The sequence below is a fragment of the Lupinus angustifolius genome, chromosome LG06, assembly GCF_001865875.1.
Source record: "Lupinus angustifolius cultivar Tanjil chromosome LG06, LupAngTanjil_v1.0, whole genome shotgun sequence".
NCBI lineage: Eukaryota > Viridiplantae > Streptophyta > Magnoliopsida > Fabales > Fabaceae > Lupinus > Lupinus angustifolius.
Genome location: NC_032014.1, coordinates 14,111,618 through 14,126,754, shown reverse-complemented (window position 1 = coordinate 14,126,754; position 15,137 = coordinate 14,111,618). Strand labels below are relative to the sequence as shown.

The following is a 15,137-nucleotide window of genomic DNA, read 5'->3' as shown; positions in this document are numbered from 1 at the left end:
AATAGTGAAGCTTCTAGGATCTTTAGTCTTCTCAGGCAAAGACTTCTGAATGATAGCACTGCAGCCAGCTTCTAAGGTTACTGTCTCTTCCGAAAACTTTCTTTTCTTTGTTAACAAGTCCTTCATGAATTTAGCATACACAAGAATTTGTTCCATCGCCTCCATGAATGGAATGTTGATCTAGAGATCTTGAATAAATCCAAGAACCTAGCATATTGTCGCTCTTTGTCTTTCCTGGAAGGTATCTTTGGATAATGGAGATCCTTCAACTAAGGTAGGTCACCCTTCCTCTTATCATTGTTCTCCCTTATATCATCCTCATTAGTGACAACCCCTTGCTCATCTTGTACCACTTCACCCTTTTGTGTCTCTCTGATTATCATCTCTGATCTTCCAACTTCAATATTTCTCAGAACCTCTTCCTCAACAGCCAAGTTCTCACCAATACCCATACCAATTACCTTACCACTTCTAGTAGAGATAGATTTGCAATTTTATTTTGGATTGGTTTGAGTGTTGACTGAGAATTGTTGTCGATCTAAGTTCTATTCTGCCATTTGCTTAGCCAACTGACCCACCTGAGTCTCCAAATTTCTGATAGAAGCATCAGTATTTTTCTGGTTTGAGATGGAGACTTGCATAAACTTCTCCAATGTTTCTTTCAACTTTGTATGCCTCTCATGTAATGATGGATGTGGACCTTGTTGATAAGATGGTTGATATGGTGGTTACCTGTTAGATGGTCCTGCATCCTGCCTCTACCCAAAATTTTGATTCTGGTTTTGGTTTCCCCTCCAACCCTGTGAAAACTGATTGTTGAACAAAGAGTTGTTAGGGAAATTAGCCTGACGAGGATGATTTTTAACATACTGAACCTCTTCTACTTGTGCGTTGGTAGGCATTAAACAATGGCTAGTAACATGATCACCCCCACAAAACTAACAATGTAGCACTTATTGATGAACAAAAGGAGTTTGCGCCATATTCAATTGTTGAGGCAACTTGGACATTTTCTTTGTAAGTGCCTCAATCTGTTGTGATAGAATTTTGTTCCGAGCTAGAATGGCATCAGAAGTATTCAAATCTAACGCTCCTCTCTTTTGTACTGTCCTCCTATTATGTTGAGCATGCCGATCTGTAACAAATAATGCAGTAATAATTCTGGTGGCTTGCTTAGCATCCACTGCCATCATGGTGCCACTAGCTGCGGCATCCAATATCATATTAGTCTCTGGCTTCAATCCATTACAAAAGATGTTTAGTTGATCAACATCTTCAAATCCATGATTGGGACATTTCCTCAACAACATTTGGAAACGTTCTTATGCCTCATAAAAAGCTTCCTCGGCACCTTGTATGAATTTTGAGATTTCAAACTTTGCATGCACATACCTCGCCGGAGGGAAAAATCTTGTTAAGAACTTTGTTTCGAAATCCCTCCAATTGGTCAAGCTTTGGGTTGGATGTGATTTTAGCCATTCCCTAGCTTCACCAAGGAGGGAAAATGGAAAGAGCATCATGTATGTAGTTTCCCTCTCGGTGTCAGAATACCCCATAGTGGCCACCATCTCATAGAAATTGTCCAAATGAGCATACAGATCTTCATAATCCTTCCTCGTGAACTGATGAGCACTTACTAGATTCATATAGGCAGTCTTGATTTCCACTGCCCTGGCAGTGAGTGGAATCACAATGCTAGAGTAGTGTCGAGGACCTTGATACATAGCAAAGTCTCCTAAAGTCCTCCTTGGAGGATTAGGCCTTGGGTTATTATCAATAGCATTATTGACATTTACCATCTTCTCGAGCTGAGATTCTGAAACTATAGGAACTGTAGCCGATTCAGAGCTACACTGTGCTTCCTGAGGACCATGTTGTTTCTTCTCTTTTATTTTCTTCTGGTTACTTTTAGCAAACTTCTCAATCTCTGGATTTTATTGTAGTTGCTCTTCTTTAGATTTACCTAGCAAAAGCATAAATAAGAAAACTACAACAAAGGTTAGCACAAGGGTTAACACTATACTATAAAGAATTAAAGAATAACTATGTACAAAACTCAATAAACTCTATAAAGAACTAATGTAAGTCGCTCATTGTTCCCCGGCAGCGGCACCAAAAACTTGTTAGATATTTACGAAAAAGCAAGTGCACCGTATCATCCAAGTAATAAAATCCGGTAAACTACCGAGATATCATCCTCAGAGAGGAAACTAGATTTTCACTAATTCCTACAAGAATGAATTGAGTATATATTTACAATGGTGTTTTTATAAAATTTTGTGTTTAATTGTAAAAAATCATAAATTGAACGAATAACAAGTAAAATAAATTGTGATCGAAATGCATCGTTCTTTCCCAATGACATCCATGGATTCAATTCCAAGTGAATTGTGAAGTTACTGATTCAGACGCACATATCATCAAAATCATTCACATCAATCCCTTGAGTGTAAAATCCTTAGATAATCACTCAAATATCAATTCCTTGGATATTTGACCGATTAACTAGCAGTAAATTCCATGTAAAAGCAATTCATCCATCATTCTCCATTCCTAGAGCAATGATGTATGAAGGAAGATGATTCAGGTTCGGTGTCAAGTTTAACTTCCCAATTAAACTTGAACCCAAGAATAATAAATTAGTAGCAAATTAAATTCATGTATTAAGAACGGGATGAACTTCCCAAAATCAAATAACAATTACAATGGAATTGAATCCAGGAGTACAAAGGTTAGAAGATTACATTTCGAATCCCACGGCAAGATCTAATCACTCATTCTCACTATTATAATACTTGAATCATGAAATTATACAAGGAATAATACGAAGTAGAATCATTTCCACGATTTCTATCCTAATCTCCATGTGTTTCTCTCTATTTTCGTGCCAAAAATCTTCTGAAAAGTGAATGGGATCCCTTTCTGACTTCCGAAACCGCCAATATTAGTTTCAACTTCCAAACCCTCGCCCAAGCTAGATATTCTCGCTTGGGTGAGTAAATAAGAGACTCTCATACTTGAGTACCTCACTTGGGCGAGGATCCCTCACTTGGGCGAAGATCCTTCGCTTAAGCAAGGATCAGGTAGGACATCATATCCTTTTTTGCTCCTATTGTCGCTTGGGCGACAGTCCCTCCCTTGGGCAAGGGACAATAGTGATTTCTGGTGATTTTTCTCCTATTTGTAGCTTGGGCAACCCTTTCCTCGCTTGGGTAAGGCTTGCGATGCTCACAAGTACCAATTTTCTTATTTTTCTCCTTTTCTTCTTAAATCTTATCCTGAAACAACATAAATACATAAAATTTCCTACACAGAACAAGATTACTAAGTTATTAAGAATTTTACACAGTTACAGCATAAATGTGCACTAAGTGTCCCAAAAGCATATGAATTTCCTTAACAATTTGGCACTTAATAGGCTTGGGCCCAACATTCTTTTTAAATAAACATTTATTTAATTTTATTTATTTTTGGACTGTGTGTTGACCAAGTCAACACACGGATACCACATGTGTTTGACGTAGTCAACACGGTTGGAAAGTGAGAAGCGTGGGAGAGTGGATCTTGGATCAAGATTGTGATTCGTATGATCAACAATTCTAGTCGTCAGATCTTGTGACCGTTTGGGTTTTGGCCAGTTTTGGGTTGTCGGATGGGGGATCCATTGGAAACCTCGCGCTATAAGTAGAGGCCTCATCTCCACATTAGAACTCGCACCTCAAGTTGAAGACATTTCCTCTCAACTTTTCTTTCTCCCCCTAATACTTCGCCAACGCATTTCTAGCAATATTTTCCCCCTTTCTTTCTGTGGCACTTAAGAATTGGCATAGGCAACCAAAGTGAGATTTCGAGAACTGACACTGATAGTCAGTATTGTGGATAAACAATTGGCATGGGTAGCCATACTGTGGGAATTCGAGAACTGACATTGGTAGTCAGTATTGTCGGTGTATTCGAGAATGATTCTACATTGCAGTAAGAAATCGTATAACAGAGAAATAAATTGTTTTATCCTGGGGACGACATGGTTGATAGGCTGCTTGCACAATTTTAGCAGTCACGAAACGTCTTAAAGAGAGCGACATGGTCGTGACTCAGCTAGTAAAGATTATCTCGCGCTATTCAAAATTGTTGCGAGCTACGCAAACAACAGAAATGATAATTATATGTAGTCTCTTGTATGAAATGATTGTCTAGGTTATCCCTATTATTTCCATGAAAGTTTGGAAACAAAATCATCCTTTTTAATTTATGGTACTACTTACAAATGGGTCATCCAAGTAGAAATTTCATAATTTACCTTCAACCAATCTATCTAGAGAAATTCCTAGATTATATCTATTATTGAATCGAATTGAAGATTTATGTCTATTCAAAATTCATGAAGTCGACCCACATAAAAATATATCATTAGAGATTTTGAGAGTCCTTAATTATAAATGTCATCATGAAATTTCTCAAGATTTAGTTAAGTCGTTAGAATCAAATGTTAACTAAAATGTTAAAAAGATAAAAATATTAATTTAAATATTAAAGACAAGGACGCATGAAAATTTCATTAAATAGTGTACACTAATTCATTATTAGGCATCCATCACTCCGGTGACTTTTAAAACTTAATCCTTGTTATCTTTTCAAAATAAATTGATTAAAGAAATATAATCCCAAATTAATCATATGCCCCTATAAATTCATTTCATTTGACCACAAAAGGGATGACATGCACTAAGGTGGACGTAAGAAATTCTTATATTTCCTACACTCCCACCTATTTATACGTTTGCAAATATCAGTAGGTAGTTAATAAATTTTAAGTTTAATTATATATTTATACAATTTTATAATAATTAACATATAAAAATTATTACATGAATATATGATAAATTTGTCACTATAATCAATCATTAAAATGATAATAAAATAGAAGATATATTACCTCAAAGTAATAAAAATATAAGATATATAATATCTATTACATAGCTGTATCATATGACAAGTATTATTATACTTACCCATAAATTAGTATGAATATGATATATATAGTGAAACTGTAGAAAATTTTACATGATACATAGTTTATTATTTACTTGTATTATTTATACAAGTGTGTCAGTCGACATTATGTGTTTATGAGATTGCATTTTTTTTCCTGATACATGTTACACAGAAAGATCAAAGATGTAAGAGAATTGATCAAATATAGAGTTGAAGAAGAAAAAATAAGAAAATGTGTGGAAGAATAATAATGTATTGTGAAAAAAAGAATAAAAATAATATTTGGATGTTTATGGTGATTATTAATGGAGGAGTTACAAAGGGTAATTTTGGAAATATGCCATGCTAGTTAGTTATTTGTAGTTTTGATTTTATATATAGTATGTATTTAAAAAAATCAATAAAACTCTTATGCTGCATTCTTTTCTCAATTTTACACGTAACTATGGGAAGTATTTTTGTGATGTTTTCTCTCCTTACAACCTAGTTAATATGAACTAAAATTAATAGAAATAAACAATGAGAGAAAAATATATGTAGTGATTGTGTATGAGTTTTATATATTATCATTGTATTATTTATTATTTATGTTTAATTATTATTAACTTTTAAAAAGAAAAGTAATTCAAGTAAATAGTGAATGATATAATAAAAAATGTAATATTTATGCATTAACAGTGTAAAAGTTTATACATAATGAGTGCATCATTTATCAATTATTTGATTTTTTTAAGTAAATAATGATTAAAAATAAATAGTAAATGATACAGTAATAATATAAAAACTCATACACTATCTACGTATACATCCTTTTCACTATAATAAATGTAAATATCATTATATACATAGATATTATGGGAGCACATCTGTTGTCCCACAAAATGTGTCATTGCTTGTGATTGATTGAAAAATATATTTAAATTAAAATTTTAATAATTATTTATTTTTATAACCAATTACAAGCAGTGATACATAGAGAGATACTAATTATTTTTATAACCAATCACAAGTAAACTATTTTTGGACTGATGTCAGATATTATATTCATAAACAATTAGTGAGATTCACATTCCCATATATGGAAGGTTGAAGCACCAACCAATGAATGAAACTGCGCCTCTTCATTTGAAAGCAATCCATGCCGTTGTTCCACCCGTCACTCCAAAGCCCCCACTCATCACTTTCCTAACGTGCCACGTCATCACATAAAACGGCGCCGTTTCGAACCACTATTTTTCTTTTTGTTGCTTCAGTAACATGATTAAATCACCACCTAACGGGTTCCAAAGCAAAAACAAAACATAAACGCTTCCAAAGAAACATAACACGCTTCAATTTCCTCATTCTTCGATCAATATTTCATCTTCATAATCCACAATCCTCGTTTTCATTCCTCTTAATCAATTCTCACATTGTAGCTGGTGAATGAAGATAGGATTGAAACCAATTCAGCATAAACGTTATTCGAAACTCGGTTCAATATTCGTTATCAAAATCAACAATTCATCATATACCAACAAAAAACGATTTTTTTAGCTTCAGTGGTTGCACTTTTCGGTTTTTTCCCCGATTTCGATGACGTATGACGATGATGAAGACGGTGGTCGGAGACAGGAGGTGGTTGCAGACCTAACCCTCACAATCCAATCCGATGATACAGGCGATTATGTTAAATTAATGGCAAGCCCTTCTTCGACGGAGGATGCGGCGGAGGAACCTTCTTCTCCGGCGAGAGGAGGTGTAGTGTGGTATTGGGTTAAATTGGTAGTGTTGTTTTTATGCCTTGGATTTTTGGCTGTTGTTGTGCTCAAATGGGTTGGACCTTATTTGATAGACAAGGTTTGTGCTTTTTCAGAGTTTCATAGTTTCACTGCTATGATTCTGTTATTCCCCCAATTAATGAAACTACCCATATCCTATTTTTGGATTCACATGTGTTTTGGGGTTTTGTTTTTTCCTTTTAATGTTTCCACCCTTTACAATGAAATGATGCATTACGTTATGTAGATTCAGTTGTTTTTATTATTTTGCCTTGTTTGGTTTAGTTTTATTAGTAACTTCTTTTTAGAATTAAGATTGTTTTTTTTTTTGGTCTTTTGGGGTTTGTTTTTCCATTGCAAAGTTTCCACTTCTCACAAAGAAATGATACACTGCTTTTGTAGATTAAATTTGTTTTGAATATTTCCCTTGTTGATTTAGTTGTAATCTCATGAACAAAATAACTTTATCATTTTCAGGAGGTTATTCCAGTGATAATTTGGGAAAGAAATACATTCAGTAATCCAGTGATAGCTGTTCTAGTGTTTGCTTCTGTGGCATTATTCCCAACCATACTATTGCCATCCACACCTTCTATGTGGGTGGCTGGAATGACATTTGGTTATGGCTTTGGGTTTTTGCTAATAATATCTGCAGCAGCTATTGGTGTATCACTACCTTTTATCATTGGCTCACTCTTCCATCATAAACTTGAAGTACTTGCCTTGTCTTCGATACGAGTTGATTTTTTATTTATATCTATACTTGTTTGCTTCATCTGTGCTAATTAGGATTTTAACATTTCATGATTCTGTGCAGGGGTGGTTGGAAAAGTATCCAAAGAAAGCATCTATTATAAGATCTGCTGGTGGAGGAAATTGGTTTCATCAATTTCGAGCAGTTGCCTTAATCAGGATTTCTCCATTCCCATACATGGTCTTCAATTATTGTGCTGTGGCAACAAATGTTAAGTATGGGCCTTATATTGTTGGATCCTTGATAGGGATGGTGCCAGAAGTGTTTGTTGCATTATATACGTAGGTTTTCTATCTCCTGTATCTATAGTACTGTCTTTATTGGTTACACTAGGAATTTGCTTGTGTTTTACCTGGCCATTTGTATACTTGGACAGTTGGATGGATTGTTTATTGAATATCTATTTTTTGCATTTAAAGTTTTCATGTAACCCTAAAAGTATAGATTCAGGAGGCTGAGCTTAGGGCAATGGTAAGGTTGCTTGCCTTGTAACCTGGAGGTCACGTTTTTAAATCGTGGAAACAGTCCATTTGCTTGCGAGGATAAGGTTGCGTGTATCTAGACTCCCATCCACTAGGTGGGAGCCTCTGCACTGGGTGCACTACAAGTATGGGTTGAGGTGACCACCTTTTGTCCCATATTTGGGTTGTCCATGCCATGCTGTTGTCTGTGGATAAAGATTCTGTAATTTGCTTGAATAGCTCTGGCAGTCTGGCACAAGCTGTATCATCAGTTACATGTAATGATTATACTATCTGTGTAATTGATACCCCTGCAAACTTTCCATCTGCTCTGTCGCGATTCTCTTTGTTGCAATTTGTTGCTTTCATAATGCTTCATCATGATATATGTCTACAATAGTTCGTGAATCAATGAACCTTTTATATATTGATAAAAGTGATGTGGGATAGTCCTTCAAAATGTTGGCAGAAATGGTCAAATAAATCTCTAACTTGTATTTCCCTATTTATGAGTTGGGAGTTTGCTCTTGCCTTTGCCTTTTTGGTTTCTGATCTTCTTTAATCACATATTTTCTTTATGTATACTTCACTCCAAGCTCAGGTTGGTTTATGATCATCAGTAGTCTATTTGACTTTGGAAACATGCTATAGCCCTTACCCCTGGTAATTATATTGAAGCACGGAATTGGTTGAAAATAAAAGGACATTTTGAATAAGAACACTCTATTTATTATTTAATTTCTTTTTATCTAATCTTTTTTGAAATTTGATCTATTTATTATATATTTAATTTGTTATAGTTCATTGTTTGTCCCCATCAGCAAACATACCATTCTTATCCACTATGGAAAAGAACATTTACCTATATAACAGATTATCCCGTTCTTCATTACACTGGTGTTGTTTTTAATGTATGAACATCTTCATATCCTATCCTTACTTTATAATTCTTCTTGAATTTGACCATGGGAAGTATATTTGGTCAGTGAATAAGAACTGTTATTTTATGAAGTAGATTATTGCTTTTCTTGGAGCAGTTGTGTGCTGTTTAGTTCACAATTGTTTCTATTCTCATTTAGATCTTTATTTGGAATGTTTATCAATTGGGTTTTGTATTAGCAATATTCTATGACTTTATAATAGAGAATTAGATATTGATATGTTTATATGCATCACATGTTCACCTTTCAATACTATGGTTTTTTAATCCATATCCAGCAAAACATTTTAACTAATAACAAAGTTCGTTATTATTTACAAGTTTTCAGTTTTTGAAGATTCGATTTATGATAAAATATAACTATGCTGTTCGACTTAGGTAGGTCTTGTTATTGCATTTGATATGCATTACACCTGTAACTCATCATTTCCAGTTGGCCATGTCAAGTGTTGACTTGTATATTAAGATAGGAACTAACAATGCAGAATAACTTGTGCAGGGGCATTTTGATTCGAACATTGGCTGATGCTTCACACGAAAAGCAATCTCTATCTGCACCACAAATTATTCTCAATGTTGTTGGCTTCTGCATCACATTAGCTACAACCATCTTTATCACAGTATATGCTAAGAAAAGGCTCAGAGAGTTACAAATGGAGGATGAAATGTTGCTGCAATAGTTGAGAAGTTTTAGTCCTGGATTCCTTGTTTTCTGCATGAATCAGGTACTCTACTATTTCATGTTTTGGCAATTTCTGGTCATTGCATTATTGCTGGGTGAGGTTTTATATATTAAGCAACTTCATCCATTTGAAGGGTTAACATCAAATGTATATTATAACTGGTGGGAATGGTTGACCCAGGATATGCTAACATATCTCATATTTGACACATGTTTATGTTCTGTCATTTCCTTTCATTGTTAGTGGTTGTCCCATTTATTATTGTATATGTATGAAGCTACGGATTTATAGGATTTGATTTGTAGTTGGCTAATATTATTATTACTTTTGGTATGATAAGTATTAATAACGTTGCTTGTATGTGTAGAAAATTTATATATATATTTCATTATTTATGTGTAGAAAATTTTCATCGAGAGAGGTAGCTTAATTATGTTGTGAATGTTTTGTAAAGAATATATGTAGGAAAATTGTACCCTCCTTTTGAATGAAAAACTTATTTTAGACGAGTTAAATTCACGTTGTTTATTTGATAATGAAACATTTAAATAGTACAGCAAATAATCGAGTATTCAATCATTTGAAAATACGAATCATGTATGTTAAAGGGCATTATAAATAATACTGTATGATTGCAACGTTCTTTTCTGATTTGATAATGAAGCATTTAATACCACGGCTAATAATAGAGTATTCAGTTATTTTAAAATATAAATCATGTATGTTATGACAAGTATAAATAAGAGAGTTTTCTGTCACAATGATTGCAACATTCTTTCTGGCAAAAATGCTTATGTTAAGATGCTGTGATTATTTAATACATCTCTATATTTTTTTTATTCGTTAAGATGCTGTAATTATTACCATGAAAATATTGTATACCAAAAAAGTGTTTTTTGGTGTAAATGTACAAGGGTGGGAGATTTTTACAAGAGTTCAAATATACTTTTACTCCTTTAAATAAATAATTTTGTCACAGTAGTGATAACTACTGTTGGAATATTGGAGAATGTTCTTCCCTCTTACCAGCTCGATAGCTAAGTGGGGGATTCTCTTTCTCCTTTTCTTTTTCTTCCCATTCTTCTTTTTTCCTTCTCCCTTCTTTCTCTCCAAAATTTCATGCTTCAATTAAATTAATAAATTGTCAAATTTAAACACAAAACATAATCCTATCAAGTATGAATGGGATGGAACAATGATTAAGGGTGTATTTGGAAGAAGCAAGAAGGAAGGAAAGGGGAGCAATGGAGAAGGGAGGAAAGGAAGAAAAGAGAATGATTTTTCTTGCAACTTTTTTCAATTGTAGAAATTTCCATAGAGAAGGAGAAATGCTCTCCGATATTTTGGCCCAAGTTAACATTGTTACTATGGAAGGAAAATTTGATTTTTCTAAAATAAAGGATAAAAAATTGTTTACGCCTTTGTAAATAAGACAAAGGACTATGTTGTGCAAAGGTAAAGGAACATATATTTTACAAATGACTCATATTTCAATGTAAGATAGATAAACTATCTATGAGTCTATAGTTGTAGATGGCCCTTTTCTCTATAAAAAAACAGCATGAATTTGGAATATTGTAAATATATTAAGGTAGATGGATATATGTTATCTAGACTCTAAGGCTTTGTTTGGGAGTTAGGAGGGAAAGGAAAGGAGAGGGATGAGAGGGTAAAGAGGGGGGAGGAAAGGAAGGAGGAAGGAGGGCAAATCCAACTAAACCCCTCCCTTGTTTGGGAGTGCGGAATTTAAATAGGAGGGGATGAAGGGTTAATATAATACAAAAATACTATTTTACCCCCCTTTTAAAAAATCAATAGTATGTTATGTATTATATGTTATAGAATAGTATTAGTAAGGGTAGTTAGGTAATTTGACTTATTTTTCTCCCAAAACACCCCAATTTGGGGAACGTGGTATTTTGACATTTGGAGGGTTTGAGGGGGTTTGGAAAATCCTTCAAAACCCTCCCCTCTCCTCCACTAAACTCCCAAACAAGGAAATCCCTCTCCTAAACCCTCCCCTTCCTTCCCTCCCCCTCCAAAATGGTACTCCCAAACACACCCTAACGGTATACCAATAAAAATATAACTCATCATTATCGTTGGCAAGTTTTTTGTGTTTAAGGATGTATTGGTTTAACAAAGCTCATTGGGTGCTCTTGGGTGAGAATAAGATCACATAGATCAATAATAAGGATCTACTAGATTAGGGAAAGCAGGAGAAGGTTGTAGGAACCTTATGACTTTGTCTATTACACGAGGTGATATACCAAATTGTGGATTTAGTATCACAAACAGAAATATAGAAGACACTAGAGAAGTAATTTTTGTCCAAATCTCTAGTAAACAAATTGTATTTGAAGCAAAGACTTCGTGACTTGATAATGTAGGAGGGTATTGATTTACAATAACATATCAAAACTTCAAATAAAATAATCATTGACTTGTACAAACTTCATGTAACACTTGATAATGAGGATAAAGAATTAAATTTTGTGTTCTTTGTGTAATTCCTATGAACACTTGATGATAACATTGATATACATAAAATATCAATCAAACTGGATGAGATCAAAACGATTTTGTCTCACAATTAAAGAAGGTAAAATAAGGGGAAGAGTCATAAGGAGACAACTTGTATGTCAAAGAGAGTTAAGCGTGTAAGGTTTCACAAGTTCAGAGAGTTGGGACATTCTAGAAACATTATTGCAAAAGGTTCAAGCTTTAGAAAATGTAGTGGGTATGTTAATTAAGTCGGTTACCATTAACAAGTCTACGTAATGTCTACGCTTGTTGGATGTTCACTAATGGTAGATTTAGAAAGGTTCTACCCAACCACTAAAGATGGAGATTTATGATATTTTTCAAGATGTAGATTGTTATATAAATGATTAATATTTCAATGAACACAGTCAGATCATGTATGACCCTATGATGTGGAAAAACTTTTTTTTGTATAAAAAAATAATATAAATTATGAGTTTGGATTAATGTGAAAGGGTTAGGAAGAGGGAAATATATATATGTTATGTAACTCTAATGATATATAATAAAAAATACAAATACTTGTTTTCTAATGCATGAGGGTAGTCATTCAACACGCCTCCAGACACATAAGCACATATTCGTTGAACTTTATTAGAAAATTTCATATGTTTATCAATTTTTTTCTATTTGTTAGATCAGCTGCATAGGAAGGAAGAGAGAAGGGAGATGAGAAGAAGAAGAGAGAAGGGAGAGGAGAAATGCAAATGGAATTAATGATGGAGATAAGGCCAAAGGGCCAATACATAGAAGTTAAGTAAATACAAAAAGACAAGACTACCCTTTACTAATAACTAAAATACATTTAACATTCCCCCTCAAACTCAAGATGCGTTAATCGAAAGCATCGAGAGTTTGTTAGTCAAGAAACGAAAACGTTGAGTAGAATGAGGTTTGGTAAACAAATCAGCAATCTGCAACGAAGAAGAAATGAAGGGTAAGGTGATGGTGCCATGTTGGAAGTGGTGACGTGTGAAGTGACAATCAATCTCAATGTGTTTAGTACGCTCATGAAAGACAGAGTTATGAGCGATTTGAATAGCACTCTTATTGTCACAGTACATGGGAGTGGGTTCAGGTTGATCAACACCCAAAGAAGCAAGTAACCAACGCAACCAAACTATTTCAGCAGTGGTGGTTGCCATAGCACGATACTCAGCCTCTGTAGAAGAGCGAGAAATAACATCCTGCTTCTTACTCTTCCAAGATATGAGGGAATCTCCTAGAAAGATACAGAAACCTGTAGTAGACTTGCGATCAGTAGGATCCCCAGCCCAATAAGCATCTGAATAAGCAGACAATGTCAAGGAAGAAGTTGAAGAGAAAAGAAGACTCTGAAACTGAGTGCCTCGAAGATAACGAAGGATCCGAAGAACAGCTGCCCAATGAACAGTAGTAGGAGAACTCACAAACTGGCTAACAATGTGCACTGCATAAGCAATATCGGGTCTGGTAATGGTCAGATACACCAAACTACCAACAAGAGTGCGATATAGAGTAGGTTCAGAGAGAGGAACACCATCAGAAGATGTATATCTAGCATTAGTCTCAAGAGGACTGTCAACAGCTTTAGTGTCAGAGAGACTAACCAGGTCAAGAATATCAGCAATATATTTCGATTGGGAAAGAAGATAACCCCTAGGAGATGAGGCTACTTCAATTCCCAAGAAATATGTAAGAGTACCTAAATCCTTCATCTCAAATTGTTCTGCTAGTTGCGTCTTCAACTTTGTAATCCCATCAACATCATCACCAGTAATGATCATATCATCGACATATAAAGAGATGATAATGCAACCATGAGGAGTATTTCTGACAAATAAAGCAGAATCATGTGGACTTGAAGAGAAGCCAAGAGAAGTTATCACAATAGAGAATTTCTCAAACCAAGCGCGAGGAGCTTGTTTGAGCCCATAGAGAGATTTTTGCAGCTTGCATACTTCCCCCGGATTATGAGAAACTCCAGGAGGAGGAACCATATATATTTCTTCATGAAGATCACCATTTAGAAAAGCATTTTTGACATCCATCTGAGAGATATGCCATTGACGAACAGATGCAATAGCAATAAGAGTGCGAATGGTTGTCATCTTGGCAACAGGAGCAAAAGTTTCTTCATAATCCATGCCATATTGTTGAGCATATCCCTTGGCAACAAGACGAGCTTTGTAACGCTCAATAGAACCATCAGACTTGATCTTGATCTTAAAGACCCAACGAGAACCTATAGCACGTTTGTCTGGTGGTAGAGACACCATAGTCCAAGTACCTGTTTTGTGCAAAGCAGAAAGTTCATCGTTCATAGCCTGCTGCCAAAGAGGATCAAGAACAGCCTCTTGATAGGAGGATGGCTCAGATAACCTGTGGAGAGAGGTCAAAGCAGAAGCAAAAGAAGTAGAATAAATGTTGTAAACAAAGTCAGGGAGCTGAGTGGACTTATGGATACGTTGAGGATAACGACGAGGAAGATGAGGTGGTTGAGGATGAGGATCACCAATCTGCAGAGGGTCATGGGCAGGCGGGGGGTATGAGGAGCTTCATCCCTGAAATTCTCAAAATTAAAGTCATTTGGACCATCAATATCCGCAACAAATGGATCAATATGAATGAGATCAGACCTGGTAATGTTTTGAGAGTCAGATGGAATAGAATAAAAAGGCAAATGCTCAAGAAAAACAACATGACGAGAAATATACAATTTACGAGTAGAAGGATTATAACAACGATAACCTTTCTGACCATCCCCATAACCAAGAAAGACACATATGGCAGATCGAGGAGTCAATTTACTCCGTTCAACATGAGGAAGAAGAACAAAACAAGTGGAACCAAAAACCCTCAATGATGAATAATCAGGAGGATGACCATACAACCTTTCAAAAGGAGACAAACCTGAAGTAACAGAAGAAGGAATTCTGTTAATGACATGAACCGCAGTTTTGACAGCCTAACCCCAGAACTCAGAAGGAGCCGATGCTGACAGAAGCATAGAACGGGCTG

At 35.0% G+C, this 15,137-nt stretch overlaps 1 protein-coding gene across 1 annotated transcript; it reads left to right on the top strand.

The window, feature by feature from the left end:
* On the top strand, nt 6,267–9,814 carry LOC109350005 (transmembrane protein 64-like). The gene is made up of 4 exons (XM_019591103.1): nt 6,267–6,834; nt 7,233–7,469; nt 7,573–7,790; nt 9,410–9,814. Exons 1-4 carry the CDS (start codon nt 6,571–6,573, stop codon nt 9,588–9,590), a joined length of 900 nt encoding a protein of 299 aa, XP_019446648.1. The 5' UTR covers nt 6,267–6,570; the 3' UTR covers nt 9,591–9,814.

Excerpts from the sequence above, each read along its gene's own strand:
- LOC109350005 (XM_019591103.1), top strand. The coding sequence starts at position 6,571 with ATGACGTATGACGATGATGAAGACGGTGGTCGGAGACAGGAGGTGGTT. Across the intron at positions 6,835-7,232 it reads GACCTTATTTGATAGACAAG|GAGGTTATTCCAGTGATAAT; the intron begins GTTTGTGCTTTT and ends TATCATTTTCAG. Across the intron at positions 7,470-7,572 it reads TCTTCCATCATAAACTTGAA|GGGTGGTTGGAAAAGTATCC; the intron begins GTACTTGCCTTG and ends GATTCTGTGCAG.